This window comes from Bos javanicus, chromosome 16 (genome assembly GCF_032452875.1).
Source record: "Bos javanicus breed banteng chromosome 16, ARS-OSU_banteng_1.0, whole genome shotgun sequence".
Lineage (NCBI taxonomy): Eukaryota > Metazoa > Chordata > Mammalia > Artiodactyla > Bovidae > Bos > Bos javanicus.
Genome location: NC_083883.1, coordinates 38,373,917 through 38,390,427, shown reverse-complemented (window position 1 = coordinate 38,390,427; position 16,511 = coordinate 38,373,917). Strand labels below are relative to the sequence as shown.

The window sequence follows — 16,511 nt, the reverse complement described above, 5'->3', positions numbered from 1 at the left end:
CACATATAGTTTTGATCTTTTTTACAACTTTGATTAGGTGATAAGCTAGAGGAATAAATAATAGTTGTCCTGGATAACTGAATTTGTGAGTTTCTAAGTGGCTGTGCTATTATGTCCCCTAAGACCATTTAGTAAGCTGAAGTCTGGCTCACCACTGTTGGCCTATGTAGTTCTCTCTGTGAAATAAGGTGACTTTGATTGGAATGAGTGTGACTTTGGTGAAGAACATAGTTTTAAATTCTATTTTTTCTAATTAAGTGCAAAAACTATTTTTAAAAATACATACAGATTTGAGATGCCTATAGAATCATAGAACCCATGAAAGGAACCTTGAAAAATTATCAGTTTTAACCTATAATTCAGTCCAAGAATCTTTTCTGCAACTTCCTTACCAATGGATTGTTAGTCTCTTCTTTAACATGTCACTGCTTATTCTTTAACTCATTCTGTGTTTTGGCATTCTACTCATTATAATACTCTTTTGCCTAGTGTACCAAAGTCTACTTCCCAATAGCTTCTATTCTTTGATTCTAGTCTTGCATACTGAAGCAATATAGAATAAGGATATTCTCTTCAATATCCCATTCCTTATATTTAAAGATACTGATCATATTTCCCCTACAACTGTAATTCTTTTTTTTTTTTTACAACTGTAATTTTTAATTGAAGGCCCGGACTTACTCATATCTGTCTTCATATGATATGTTTTGCAGATGAACAAGCTGTATTAGTCAGTTTCTTTTGAACCCCAAATTTATTGATCTCTTTTAAAAAATAAAAATATTGTTTCTGTTGTGCCCAATATCTCATGTTTTTACCTCCCCTTGGTGGGATCCCCAAGTCACTATAAAAATACACCCTCACACACACACACACACACAGAGATTTGACTTTTCTTAATTAGGATCTGCACAGGTTTAGAAATTTTCTGTGTGTGCTCTAAGTTTCTGACATCTAGATTGGTATTGACTTAACCCATGTGGATAATTTAATAATCCTAGAGGCCATAGGTAATTTCTTGAGTCCCAAGTTTGCTGAATGTACCTAAAATTTCCAAAAATTGAGGGGGAAACTGTGTTGTCATGCAAGTAGCATTCAACAAAGGGGATGTTTTTGAATGCTTGGGGATCCTGAAGTCATACTGCAGTAATTGGTTATCTCTGCAGATGTGCAGGGGACTGTTTGGGGTTATAAGATATAATTTTAAAATGTTTTTCTCTCGCTTTGGTATATTTTATTTTTGTATGTAGTCTGAAGAGGGTGCTAACAAGCTTTAGATCTAATCAATATCCTTTGAGTATACTAGACATCTGTCTGAAGTAGAATTCACTATCCTTATCAAATAAACCATTCTTTAAGGCTGTAACCTTTTTGGTTCATGGACCCAGTTTTTAATCTGGTGAAAGTTGGAGACTTGTGCATATTTGTAAAATGCATACAGTTTTTGAGGATTTATGTATTTGGCAAAGCCTAAACATGTGTTTACCCAAGGTCTGCAAGCACATCCTTGAACCCTAGGTTAAGAAGTTCTATTCTAACACAATTATTGTGCAGAGAAGAATATTTTAATTAAACTCTTGGTTGCAGAAAATAACTGGATAAAATTGCACATAAAATTTAATAGTTTTTCATAGTGTTTTTCAGTAGGTTTACTTTGCTTCATTGAATATGGATGATCCTTAACTTGTTTACTTGATGAAGACCCTGAAAACCAAACCTTGAGAAAAGATTATGAAAAAACATTTAAAAAATACCAGGGGCTTGTGGTAAAACAGGAACAGCTGTTACGAGGTATGAATACCTAAGCAATGAGAATGCAACAGAGTGCTTACTGTACATTTAGTTTATGTTTGTCAGATGAATAAAGCTAATGTCAGAATAATTGAAAATTCAGTGAATCTTACTGTGCTACAAAATCTTGTCTTTAGCATTGATATTAATGTTTTAAATTTCACTCTGCTATCTTTCCACTGAAAGGCCCCATTCAGTTCTTAAATCTATAAATTACATTCTTGAAATTGTTTTAATCATAAAGGGTTTTTAATCCAATATGTGGCCTTTTCAGTAATAAGAATCTTGTTTCTCAAACCCTACCATATGTTTCTTATATGGTGACAATTTTGTTGCTTTCTTAGGAAACTGGTGTAAAACTTTTCAAGATATATCTCTTTAATAAAAAATAGTCTCATCTTTCTAGGGTTTGTTGAGAGGTTTAACAGTTTAATAATATGATTTCTCAGCCATTGATAAGATGCAAAATCTTATATCATTTATAAGAAATTACTGCTTTGTAGCTGACTATTGATTTTTCACTCAGTTTTTATTGAGATATACTTGACATATAACAAACATTGTATAAGTTTAAGATATACAGTGTAATGGTTTGATACAAGTATATATACCAAAATGTTCACCACATAAGATTGTTTAACAAATCCTTCATCTCACATAATTACCATTCTGTTGTTGTTCTGGTGAGAACAGTTAACATCTACTGTCATAGCACCATTCAAGTATACAATACAGTATCTTCACCTGTCACCATGCTGTATATTAGATCCCAGAACTTATTCATCTTATAATTGAAAGTTTGTATTCTTTGAATACCATCTCCCCATTTCTCCCACAATACAGCTTCTGGTAACCATCAGTTTACTTGTTTTTGTGAAGTCAAAGTTTTTACATTCCATGTAGAAGCATATAAGTGAGAACCTACAGTGTTTGTCTTCCTCTGTCTGACTTATTTTCCTTAGCAAGATGCCCTCAAGATCCATCTTTGTTGACTCAAATAATCAGAATATCATCCCTTTTTATTAACAAATAATATCCTATTCTGTATATATATGTTACGTATAACATATGTAAGTAAATAATAGTATATATTTCATATATATTATCAGTTCAGTTCAGTCGCTCAGTCGTGTCTGACTCTCTGCGACCCCATGGACTGCGGCACGCCAGGCTTCCCTGTCCATCACCAACTCGCTGAGTTTGCTCAGACTCAGTGTTCATCAAGTTGATGATGCCATACAGCCGTCCCATCCTCTGTCGTCCCCTTCTCCTCCTGCCTTCAGTCTTTCCCAGCATCAGCATCTTTTCCAAGGAGTCAGCTCTTTGCATCAGGTGGCCAAAGTGTTGGAGTTTCAGCTTCAGCATCAGTCCTTCCAATGAATATTCAGGCTCATTTCCTTTAGGATTGACTGGTTTGAACTTCTTGCAGTCCAGAGAACTCTCAAAAGTCTTCTCCAACAGCACAGTTCAAAAGCATATATTATATTTTATATAAATGTGTATTTCTCATCTTCTCTATCCATTCATCTATCTATAGACACTAGGGTCGCTTCCATATTTCAACTGTTAGAAATAATGCTGAAGTACACATGAAGTGCAAATCTGTCTTTGAGATCATGGTTTTATTTCCTTTGGATGTATACCCAGAAGTAGGATTGCTGGATCATATTGTAGGTCTATTTTTAACTTTTTGATGAACACCATATTGTTTTCCAGAGTGACTGAACCCAATTTATATTCCTTTCAGCAGTACACCAAGGGTTCACTTTTGTCCACATCTTGCCAGCATTTATCTGTTGTCTTTTTGATAATAGCCATTCTGACAGGTGTGAGGTGTTATCTCAGTGTAGTATTGATTTAATTTGCTTGATGATTAGTGATGTTGAGCATTTTTCATGTGTCTGTTGGCCATCTGTATGTGTTTTTTTGAAAATTTTCTATTCAGATCCTCTGCCCATTTTTTAATTGAGCTTGATTTTTTTATATTTAGCTGTGTGAGTTCTTTATATGTTTTGGATATTAACCTCTTATCAGATATGTCATTTGCAAATATTTTCTCTCATTCAGTAGTCAGCCTTTTCATTTTGTTAATAGTATCCAATGGTGTGTAAAAGCTTTTTAATTTGCTGTATTCAAATTTGTTTGTTTTTACTTTTGTTTCCCTTGCCTGAAGAGACATATTCAAAAAATTATTGTTAAGGTTGATGTTATAGAGCATCTTGCCTTTGTTTTCTTCTAGGAGTTTTATGGTTTCATGTCTTATATTTAAGCCTTTAAGCTATTTTGAGTTTATGTATATGGTGTGAAAAAGTAGTCCAGTTTGATTCTTTTACATGTAGCTGTCTAGTTTTCCTAATACTATTTATTGAAAAAGCCATCTTTAGCACTTGTATATTCTTGCCTTCATTGTCATAGATGGACAATTATTCTTGCACTCTGTGTTCTGTTCCATTGATCTGTGTGTCCATTTTTTGTACTATACCATACTGTTCTGATTACTGTAACTTTGTAGTATAGTTTGGAATCAGAGAGTGGAATGTCTCCAACTTTGTGCTTTGTCAAGATTGTTTTGACTGTTTGTGGTCTTTGTGTTTCCATATGCATATGTGTTTAAAATTGTATTTTATTGTTGGAGTGATCCGTGTATCATTATGTCATGTCCTCCTTTGTTTCTAGTTATAGTCTTTGGCTTAAAGTATATTTATCTGATATAAGTGTTGCTCCTCCATTTTTCTTTTTGTTAGCATTTTCATGGAATAGCTTTTTCCATCCTCTCACTTTCAGTCAGTTTGTGGCTTTAGATCTGAACTGATTCTCTTGTAGGCAGCATATGTATAGGTTGTTTTTGTATCCAGTCAGCCACTGCATGTCTTGATTGGAGCTTTTCGTCCATTTGCACTTAAAGTAATTATTGATAGGTATGTAAGTGGCTCAGTGGTAAAGAATCCACCTGCCAATGCAAGAGATGCAAGAGAAGTAGGTTCAGTTCCTGGGTCTGAAAGATCCCCTGGAGAAGGAAATGGCAACCCACTCCAGGATTCTTGCCTGGGGAATGCCAAAGAGTCAGACACAACTCAGCAACTGAGCATTCACATACATACTTTTTGCCATTTTTTTGTTTTGACTAGTTTAATTATATTGACTAGTTTAATTATATTGTAGCTGGGCTTCCCTCATAGCTCAGTTGGTAAAGAATCCACATGCAATGTGGGAGACCTGGGTTCAATCCCTGGGTTGGGAAGATCCCCTGGAGAAGAGAAAGGCTACCCACTTGCAGTATTCTGGCCTGGAGAATTCCATGGACTGCATAGTCTATGGGGCCGCAAAGACACACTCAGACGTGACTGAGTGAGTTTCACTTTCACTTTGATGTAGCTTTCTTCATGTTTCTTATTCTTAGATTTCACTGACCTTATTGGGAATGTGGATTTATATTTTTTATCAAATTTGAAAAATTACCAATTATTATTTAATCAGGGACTCCAATTACAGTTATATTAGGTCACTTGAAGTTGGTTCCATAGTTCACTGATACCTTTACATTTTTGCTGTTGTTTTTCTTTGTGTGTTTAATTTTTAATAGTTTTTAGTTTTGTCTTTAATTTCAGTAATCTTTTCTTCTCCAGTCTCTAAACTACCATTAATTCAATTTAGTATACAAATCTCAGGTATTGCAGTTTTCATTGCTAGACATTTGATTTAACTTTATATATATCTTCCATGTCTCTACTTAACTTTTAGAACATTTGAAATACAGTTATATGACTTTTAATATTCCTGTTCCATCATTCTAACTGTGGTGTCAGTTCTGGGATACTTTCAACTGGATGATTTTTCTTCCCCTTATATATTGTGTTTTCTTGCTTTTTAAAAAGTAATTAGGTAATTAATTAATTTGACTGTGCTGGGTCTTAGCTGTGATTCACATGATAGTTGGGGCATTCAGGATCTATGTCCCTGACCAGGGATTGAACAGGAGCTCCAAATCTTAGCCATTGGACCACCAGGGAAGTCCCTCCTGCTTTTTTTGAATGGTTAATAATCTTTGATTGGAGGCGGGACTATGTGAAATTTTCATTGTTAGGTGATGAATATTATTTTATTCCTATAAATATTTGTGAGCTTTATTTTGAGGCATAATTAGATTACTTGGAAACAGTTTAATCCTTTTTGATCTTGCTCTTAAGATTTGTTAGTTTGGACATGAGCAGCATTTAGTCTAAAACTAATTATTCCATACTACTGGGGCAAGACCCATATGAATATGAAAAATAGGTGTAAGATCCTTAAATTCAGGCTCTCCAGGTGGCACTAGTGATAAGGAACCCACCTGCCAATGCAGGACATGTAAGAGAGGCTAGTTCAGTCCTTGGGTTGGGAAGATTCCCTGGAGGAGGGCATGACAACCCACTCCAGTATTCTTGCCTAAAGAATCCCATGGACAGAGGAACCTGGCAGACTACAGTCCATAGGGTCACAGAGTTGGACATGACTGAAGCAACTTAGCATTTACATCCTTAAATTCAGCTCTGGCTATACTGTACATTTTTTTAACACAGCAGCCCTTGTGTGTTGAAATTTTACCTTGTTTTCCACATGTATAAAATTATTTTTCTCTATTTTCCTGTTTTATTATTTTCTATTATGTACCTTTAATTGACATTTGATTACCATGAAACGTTTATCTTGAAAAAGGTAGGAATCATAGTCTTATTTTGGTTATTGTGTCTTTCTCAACATCATAAAAATATTATTATATATATGCTTTATTTATTATAGCATATATATCAATGTTAATAATTTTCTAATGAATAGCTAGTTAAAATTTTAAAGATAACATTATCTTCTTAGAACTACATCTGTCACTTTAGTGAGTAGAAATGATTTATTAAATTGTTGATTCGACGTGCCAGTTATTTAACTCTCATTTATTTTATTTTTCCAGTTGCCCTTTATTTGCTTCTGAATCTTGCTGAGGATACACGTACAGAGCTGAAGATGAGGAACAAGAACATAGTTCACATGCTGGTGAAGGCTCTTGATCGGGACAATTTTGAGCTGCTTATTCTAGTTGTGTCATTTTTGAAGAAACTCAGCATTTTTATGGAGAATAAAAATGACATGGTAACTTATGTTGAAACAGTCCATGTTCACCATTTTCAAGTTAGAATATTTTGATAAAAAGTATACATATTATCCCCCGATTAAGATAATTCTGAATAAAAAGTTATAATAGCAGTAATTCACTTAAGTAGCTTCATTAGGAAATATATTTCATATTAGTTAATAATCCAGATAATTGAAATTTTCTGAATAAAATATTTTCCTAATATACAGAATGAATCTTTCCATATTAAACATTATATATAGAAAGTAATTTTAACTTTAGATTGTGATTCAGAGTCATCTGGCCCTAGTATTTTCCCCTAAGCTCTTTTTTCTCCTGCATTTCTGGTATTAGTGTGTGGCAGTATAGTTTAGCCCAGCCTCCTCCTCCTTTATTGTTCCAGTTGGTAGCTGCAGCCTGTTGATTCTGCTTGATAGATCCCTTGAGGCTATCCTTTCATTCTGTTCCCAGACCCATTGTTTTAGTTAATGCCCTCTTTATTTGTACCATCTTCATTTCTTTTTGTATCACTACAGTAGGTTCCCATTTGCCATCTTGTATTGATGGAGTTATTTTTGATAAATGGTACAAAGTGATCATGTATTATTTCTCCAGCTTAAAAGTATATGTAATACAGAAATATGTAAAGATGGAATAGGGAATTCTCTGGTGGTCCAGTGGCTGGGACTCTGCACTTCCACTGCAGGGGTGCAGTTCTGTCCCTTGTTGGGAAACCTAAGATCCCACATGCCACAAAGCACAACAAAAAAGTAAATAAATAAAGACAGAATAAAAATTATCTGCTTTTTTCCATGTCATTAAAGAGTCTTTGTAAGAATGATGTTATGTTAAAGAGGTCATACAATAACCATACCTTGCCTTCAGATGCTGAAGTTGCTATACTTTTAGCTATTATAAATAAGACTTCAGTGGACACAGTTATACATGCATTTTTGTCTATATTCTGTTTGTTTTCTTAGGATAGATTTCTAGGAGTGAAACTCTTGGGTCATTGGCTTTAACTTGATTGGAAATTTTATAACTATATGCTGTTACAAGTCATTAGGTGACTGTGTATTATCAGTATAAATGGATTCTCCTTCAGATAGTCTAAATATATAGTATTTTTACCTGTATTTTTCCCTTCTTTTAAAATCTAATGAGCTAGGAAATAACTTATGCTTATTGAATGACATGGTGTGCTCTTTGAACACCTGAGACTGATTAATTAGGTTTATTAAATGCCTTGAATTCTGATACTTGAAATACATGAAATTTTATTTTACCCAAAAATATTTAGTATGCATCATTTTCATCATTAGTTTTGATGATTGTTGAAGATCACTGTGTCTGATACTGTTTTAGGATTGAATTTACTTAAATTAATCTAAAACATGTTTTTGTTTTCATTGATCTTATATTCTAGAAGAATATGACATGGTGATATATTAATATATATTCCTGAGTATAGTTAGAGTGTGGCTAAGTATTTGTTTCCCCTTGCTGTAAGTTGAAATATATTCTTCCATTTATGTATTTGAAATAAGTTCACCTTTAACAAGTGTGCACAATTCAAATTGATTTGCCATAAGTATGTATCTACTATGCATTGCTTATATTTGTATTTAGATAATACTCTTCTTCTTATGTATTTATTCTGTCAAAAGATGATCTCCGAAACATAATGAAAAATTATTTTCTGGTAAAATAATAGATTCAGAAGCTACAATATAAATTATCTTATCAAATGTCACAAATTATTGGGGAGGCAAAACTGAGGATCAGAAAAGGTAATTCATCCAAAGTCATAAGAATAGTTTGATTGGCAGGAATTGTAGTGTACATGATGTGCATTTCATCTTTCATTGTGGAAAAGAATTCATTTTTCCTAAGCGTATTATATAGAATCAGGATTCTTAGAGCTCAACGAGACCTAATATCTATGTCTACATTTGTAGATTAACTCTTAATTATACAGATGAAGTAGCAGAGAGTTAGAGAGGTTAAATAATAGGCTCAAGGAAACATCTCCAGGATTTGGCTTCCTACTCTTCCTCTCTGCCTCCAAGACAAAATTCATTTTATGTTGCTTTTTAAAATAACATTTTTAGCAAGATATGAAGTATAAGCAGTTTTTAATGTTGGCTTTCAGAACTGAAAAATAATTACTTAAATGCTGAAATAAATTTGCTCATAAGTGTTTGATAAGCTGTCACTTTGCATAGAACTTTTAATAAAAGTACTAATTAACTAAATTTCATTTTAGAAGCATCAAATTGAGAGGGCATTATTGAGATAAAATTACTAAATTTAGCTTTGGGGATTGGGCTTTATCAATCAAAAACATGATTAGAAGACTGTGTTTAGTTTGCATAAAAAACCTTTCAATTAATGATTTAAATTGAGTTTTCATTTTTTTTTTAGTTTTATTTTATTTTTAAACTTTACAATATTGTATTAGTTTTGCCCAACATCGAAATGTATCTGCCACAGGTATACATGAGTTTTCATTTTTAATATAAATACAATATGCTTAAAAGGGACTAAGTCATTCTAGAATTTGAATTTAAGAACAACATAGTGTCTAGTGTTTAACTACATGATTGTCCTACCTGGCACATTTTACATTTCATTCTGTGCAATGGAAATACTAATTAATTAAAAAAAAAAAAAGCTCTCCAAGTTACTTTATTAAGTTTGCTATAACAACCAGTGTGTACTGTGGCTTTTTTGAAAGAAAAATATTATTTAGTATATTAATAACAGATGAAGCCTTGTGGCAATTTTATTTAAAAAGAATGGAAGGGAGGGATAACTGATTTGTTTGTGATATTTTATTATTTATCTAAATAAAGTGTTCATTTTACTGTTGAAATGAACTAATATTGACCTTGCTTTTTGGGGTTATGTATTTTAAAGGAAATTTAGTTTGCATAAAAAGTCTTTCAATTAATTATTTAAATTGAGTTTTTTTAGTATAAATACAATATGCTTAAAAGGGACTAAGTCATTCTAGAATATGAATTTAAGAAGAGAGAGGATATATATTCCTTGGGTTGCTTATCTTCTTATTAATTTTTGAGCCTTGTTTTTGTATTTTGAATATAAGTCTTTTATCAATTATGTTTTATAAGTATTTACTCCCTTTTATGGTTCATGTTTTTATTTTCCTGTGAGGAGCAAAGGTTTTAATTGTTACGAAATCCAGTATATAAAAAAACTTCAATGGATTATATTTTGGATTTGTATCTAAGAAATTTTTGCTTAACTTAAGGTCATGGACTTTCTTCAAAAAGCTTTGTAGAGTTTGTGGTGTTGGTGGTGTTGCTTTTGTTTTAGTCTATGATCCATGGATTTTTAGTTAATTTTACATATGGTGCTTACATATGATTAATTAATTTTGTATATTAATTTTACATATGATATAATTTTACACATGTATCAACATCCGTGTTTTGAATATGGATTTCTAATTGCCCTTGCACCATTTGTTGAAGAGACTGGCCTTTCTCCACTAAATTGCCTTTGTACCTTATTGAAATGCCTTTGTACTGTTGTTGAAAATCAACTGCCCCATGTAAGTGTGATTTTATTTTTAGACTGTTTTCTGTTCCATTAATCTGTTTCTACGCTTTTGCTGATGCATGTTTGTCTTGATTACTGTAGCTTTTGTAATAAGTCTTGAAATCAGGTAGAGTGAGGCCTCAAAAGTTGTTGCTGTTTTTCAGAATCGTTCTGGCTACTTCAAATTCTTTATCTTTCTATATATATTTAGAATCAAGTAGTCTGTTTTGTTAAAGAAAACAAAATATCTTGGAATCTTGATTGAGACTGAATTGAGTCTATTGGCAGGATACAGTGTGTTAACCGTATTGAAGTCCCCAATCCATGAACATATTATAACTCCATTTTTTAGGTCTTTCTTGATTTCTTTCATGATTTTGTAGTTTTACGCACACATATTTTGCACATATTTTGTTAGATCTCTACCTGTGTTTTACCATTGTGATGACAGTTGTTAAAAAAGAAAGTATCAGTTTTCTGCTGTTGAATGGTAGAATATAGATATATAATTTGTAGATTGACCTTCTTATGTCTTGAAACATTGCTAAATTTATTTTTTACTTGTGGCTTTTTGACCTGCCTACCTCTAGGTTTACTTATTCTGGCATTAGCTATGACAAGTCTACTAATGAGCCCTTTGAAGATTTCCTTCATATGTGTTTTAAAATTTAATTCTTTTGGTGTCATTTTTTCTGTGAGATACTCTGTCCATTCACTTGTGGTTTTCATCTTTTCCAGTAGGGTCTTTAACATATTAATCATAGTTATTTTAAATTCTCTGTCTAGTAATTAGACAAGTCATATCTGAATCTGGTTTTGTTGATGGCCTTATCTTATCAGTGGGTTATTTTCTTGCGCTTTTGTGTATCATAATTTTTTGTTGTTGTTGAAAGCTGGATACTATGTGTAGATTAGTAGAGAGTGAGATAAATGATATTTATGTATGGAAATGGTCAGACCTTTTTAGGTTTTTAATGTTGGGACTTAAGTCATTTTTGTCAGGAGTTTAACTGTTTGGTTGCCCTCCAGGCACCATCAGCTTCAAATTTATCTAGCACTATTTTGTCTTTGGTGGAATATTGATTGCCAGAGGATTTTTCTCAGGTGTTCATGTTCCACCCTCTACTTCAGACTTTTGCAGTATGCCTGTACCTCAAAGAGAATCTTTCTCTTCATTTTAACTTCGGTCATATACTGCTGTTGTTTGTTACTTGGCTTTGTTAATTTGTGCCAGGGGTGGGGAGAGGGAGAGAAGAAACTTTTTCCATTGTTCTAATTTAGTTTCAGGCTAGTTTTAGGCTTGCCCTGTGTCCATGATTTTCAGCAGTAGGGCTTCCTAAGTCATACTGTCAACTTCTTTCCTTAGGATTTTTTTTTCTGTTTGCTTCCCCTTGCTGCAGTGGGTCTTCACCAATGCTTCAGATGTGACAGGATTTGCCATACTTCCCTGAAGCTTAAGTCTTTTGTTTTTGGGGGGAAATAGGAAAAAAAAGATCTGAACAAGATTTTGTGCCTTTTCCCCCTTAACAGTAATGTCTCTTTCTTAGGCCCATGCCTCTGTGTGGAAGTTTTCTACCATCTTCTATCCTATCCCTAGTATTTCTTGTGACCCTCTGATAAGGTCCTTGGAAAAGAGTTTGCAAGTGGTTGCAAACTCCCGAGCATCTATAGCTTCAGAGTTCTGTAGTCTCAGGCTGCTTCACATTTGGCATTTAACTAAGCTATTTGTTTAACTTTTTGTTCAGTGTTCCTACTGAATTCTGTGGTAGCCTTCTTTTTCTTCAGTGCTCTGCTCCATATAAACCAGTGCTCATTAGCCTTATCTCCTTGGGTATGGCTGTTTTCCTTATATTTCAGACCAATTGATTTCCCTGCAACCTCAGCTCCAATGCTGTTTTGCTTTTTAAGTTGTGATTTTGTATTTGGGTTTTTCTTACAGTTAGAGTAAAAACCACATGCCTTCTCAGTTAAGAAACGTTTGTTGAATGAATAAATAAACCGAAAAAGAAGTTATTCACTGTAACCATAGAAGCTAGTAATAGAATTACAGTCCTGTATAACATGACAAATACTTGTCACTGGCCTAAGTGGGAATTATTGTGTGACGTTAACAACTGAATCCCACAGTCTGCTTGGAAGATTAAGCTGGGAGAAAGGGAGAATCAAAGTTAGAGAGTCTTTGGAGATGAACTTGTACTTCTTTATGCAGAGCTCTAGGATATGACTGCAGTGTATCCATGGAATATAGATACACATCTGAAGGAAAAATTGTTGTTGGATTGTCAATTCCCATTAAAAATAATTGTTTACTCCTTGGCATAGAATGAAAGGAAAAAATTATATTGAGGCCTCAGTTATTAATGTGATTTTTATGAGGTCATTGAAAATTTGCACTAGGGATATCAGAAGGATGGTATAAATAGATGCTTTCAGTTCAGTTCAGTCGCTCAGTCATGTCCAACTCTTTGCGACCCCATGGACTGCAGCACGCCAGGCCTCCCTGTCCATCACCAACTCCTGGAGTTTACTCAAACTCATGTCTATTGAGTCAGTGATGCCATCCAGCCATCTCATCATCTGTCATCCCCTTCTCCTCTCGCCTTCAATCTTTCCCAGCATCAGAGTCTCAAATGAGTCAGCTCTTCGCATCAGGTGGCCAAATTATTGGAGCCTCCATGGGTCATATAGAGTAGGAGACAACTCAGCACACAGATACACAGATTATCATTGTCTTTGTTACTGCTGTTTAGCCGCTAAGTCCTGTGCAACTCTTTTGTGACTGCAGGGACTGTAACCCCACTAGGCTTCTCTGTCTATCAGATTTACCAGGCAAGAATACAGAGCGGGTTGCTGTTTCCTTCTCTGGGGGATCTACCCGACCCAGGGATCGAACTTGCATCTCCTGCTTGGCAGTCAAGTTCTTTAAGACAGAGCTGCCAGGGAAACCCTATCAATATATTTACCAGACAGCAAATTATTACTCATTATTTAAACCTTTGTTTCAAATTTAGTGTTTTCTAGGTAGCTTGTAGTTCTTTCCACATTGTTTCTAGAGTACTTTGTACATTCCACATTTATCACATTGCATTTTAATTATTTGTTTCATTTCTCTGCTCTGTTTTTAGACTGGAATCCTTAAAAGCCAAGACAGAATCTTGTTTAATCTAGGACAGGTTCTGGCACTTAGGAGGTGGAGTTTATAATGTGCTTTCAAGAACACAAAGTAATTTGTCGTCCAGTTGATGCTATGAAATAAGAGAAGGAAGGGATGAACTGGAAATATGTATTTTCTCCTCAAAAGTTTGGTTTCAGAGAAGTTTACAGATTAAAATGAGAGTAATGAACACATAGTACTTACACATATTCATGAGGGTGAAAACAATGAAAAGATAATTCTTTGTAATCTTTTTTGTCTTATTGGATAATAGAGACTGACTGCATTTGTATTATTATTTTCTATAGGTGGAAATGGATATTGTTGAAAAACTGGTAAAAATGATACCTTGTGAGCATGAAGATCTGCTAAATATCACCCTCCGACTTCTACTAAACCTGTCCTTTGACACAGGACTGAGGAATAAGATGGTACAAGTTGGACTGCTTCCCAAACTTACTGCACTCTTAGGTATGCTTTTTAAAAATTGATAGTGTTGCTTGGAATTTCCAACACCACTGGAAAATCTAAGTCTGTCTTTAAAAGTCTGCTGAAAAGATTGTTATGTATATGTTCTTTGATTAGGTACTTTATTATTAAGAAGAATGAATGAAAAAAGACCTGTGCTAGGATTTCCATGGTGGTATAGAATGAAATGAAATAGAAACTTTTAGCTGTTTGACTCTATTTACCCCTGTGAAAGTGAAGCCAAAGTGAAAATATACTACCATGGGAGCAAGAAGGAAAAATTACCCTCTCTTAAGCATTTTTTTAAAGTAGATAGATACTCTGAGTTCTTACATTTTGCCATACCTTTAAAATACTCATTACCAATACACAAGCCTTTATGGAGCCTTTTTGTCATTAAGTACAAAAGGTCATTTTTATATAGTGTTAGTTAGAAAATATATTAGAGGATTCCATTTATACATCATTTTCTTTTAGCTTTTAGCAAGATACCTATATAGCAAAGGTGGATTCAAGAGTTAATGCTTTTGTGCTCAGACATAATGCTTCTCATACATAATGCTTCTTAGTATATAATGCTTCTTAGGAGAGTATTTAAAAAACCCTTTTTGGTCTATTAAGCGTCTGTCTTTATAGGCACCTGCTCCTCCCCAGCATATGCTTTATACCTTGTCCGTACTGATCTCCTTACCATCCTCTCAAAAGTTCTTTTATGTCTAAGTGCCTGTCCACCTGCCTTTTTCCTCCACCTGGAATGCCACTGCCTTTCTTAACTAGAAAGCAAATCTTTACTCAGCTTTTATAACTGTTTCTTTGTTTAGCACTGAAGTTTCATTTGTTTTTAGCTTTCTCCATATATTCAAATATTTTATGTAGTGAAATAGTTGGAATGATTTAAAGTTAAGTTTATTCTTAGTTGTCTAAAATTTGTGAATCTACTTTCTCATTGAATTCATCATTACTGTTTTATAACACTGGAAGTAAAATTTATTGAATGTTTACTTTGCCAGCTATTTTGCTTTGTGCTTTATACATTATCTTGTGGAATCCTCATCTGAGATCTTTACCCATGATTACAGTGGATAAAAGACAAAGCCCAAATTCAAATTCAGGTATATCCGCTGCCAAAGTTGGATTTATTAACTACTATAATAAGCTACTGTGTATAATTATATTAAGTCAACTATGATTAAGTAGGTAGGGAACACTATAATTTAAAATTTCAGTTCTCCAAGTCCCTTTGAAAAAAAAGTTTTAAGGAAATTTATTTCTTACTTTCTTTTTCTCAGAAAAGGAAAACTTTCAGACTGTTAGTCAAAAAACATTTGATCCATTGGCCATTCCACAAATATTGCACAGAGCTTTGATTATGCATTTTAGAAGAAACTCTATTGAGGAGCACTTTCAAAAACTGCTTTTGGGGAACCAAAGCAATACAACCATTTAGTGAGGAAACAGGAAAACTTTAAAAGTATAATGGGTGGGACTCGAATTTAGTTTATATGATCATTTTTTATCATAAATTCAGCAGAATTATGTATCAAATATCAGGTTAGATTCTTAATGTATGAAGATGAATAAAAGTCCTTGTCCTGAGATAATTCATAGTCTCTTTGGCTTGTTCAGTATCCAATCCACTTACTTCTAGGAAACAAATGATTTAAATGAGATTTTTGGGAAATTACTCATAGGATTCTCATTTCATATTTTATTAACAAGTAGTAAATTTTGGCATATATAAGATATTCAATACAAAAAATATTTCTTTAATCTCTCCTGGAGCTCATTTCTGGAGTCAGACTGTCTTATTAGAATTGTTACTCTTTATACTTTTTTTTTTTTAATATAAATTTATTTTTTTGAATTTTATTTTATTTTTAAACTTTACAATATTGTATTAGTTTTGCCAAATATCGAAATGAATCCGCCACAGGTATACCTGGGTTCCCCATCCTGAACCCTCCTCCCTCCTCCCTCCCCATACCCTCCCTCTGGGTCGTTCCAGTGCACCAGCCCCAAGCATCCAGTATCGTGCATCAAACCTGGACTGGCGACTCGTTTCATACATGATATTATACATGTTTCACTGCTATTCTCCCAAGTCTTCCCACCCTCTCCCTCTCCCACAGAGTCCATAAGACTGATCTATACATCAGTGTCTCTTTTGCTGTCTCGTACACAGGGTTATTGTTACCATCTTTCTAAATTCCATATATATGTGTTAGTATACTATATTGGTGTTTTTCTTTCTGGCTTACTTCACTCTGTATAATAGGTTCCAGTTTCATCATCTCATTAGAACTGATTCAAATGTATTCTTTTTAATGGCTGAGTAATACTCCATTGTGTATATGTACCACAGCTTTCTTATCCATTCATCTGCTGATGGGCATCTAGGTTGCTTCCATGTCCTGGCTGTTATAAACA

General features: G+C 33.8%; 1 protein-coding gene across 3 annotated transcripts in view; it reads left to right on the top strand.

Moving 5' to 3' along the window:
* The window catches only part of KIFAP3 (kinesin associated protein 3), a 157,465-nt gene that overhangs the window by 48,459 nt on the left and 92,495 nt on the right, over positions 1–16,511 (top strand). For all 3 annotated transcript variants that reach the window (XM_061382571.1, XM_061382572.1, XM_061382574.1), the window contains 3 exons: positions 1,693–1,791; positions 6,737–6,915; positions 13,925–14,087. In XM_061382571.1, the coding sequence (XP_061238555.1) occupies positions 1,693–1,791; positions 6,737–6,915; positions 13,925–14,087 (441 nt within the window). The remainder of the gene's footprint in view (positions 1–1,692; positions 1,792–6,736; positions 6,916–13,924; positions 14,088–16,511) is intronic.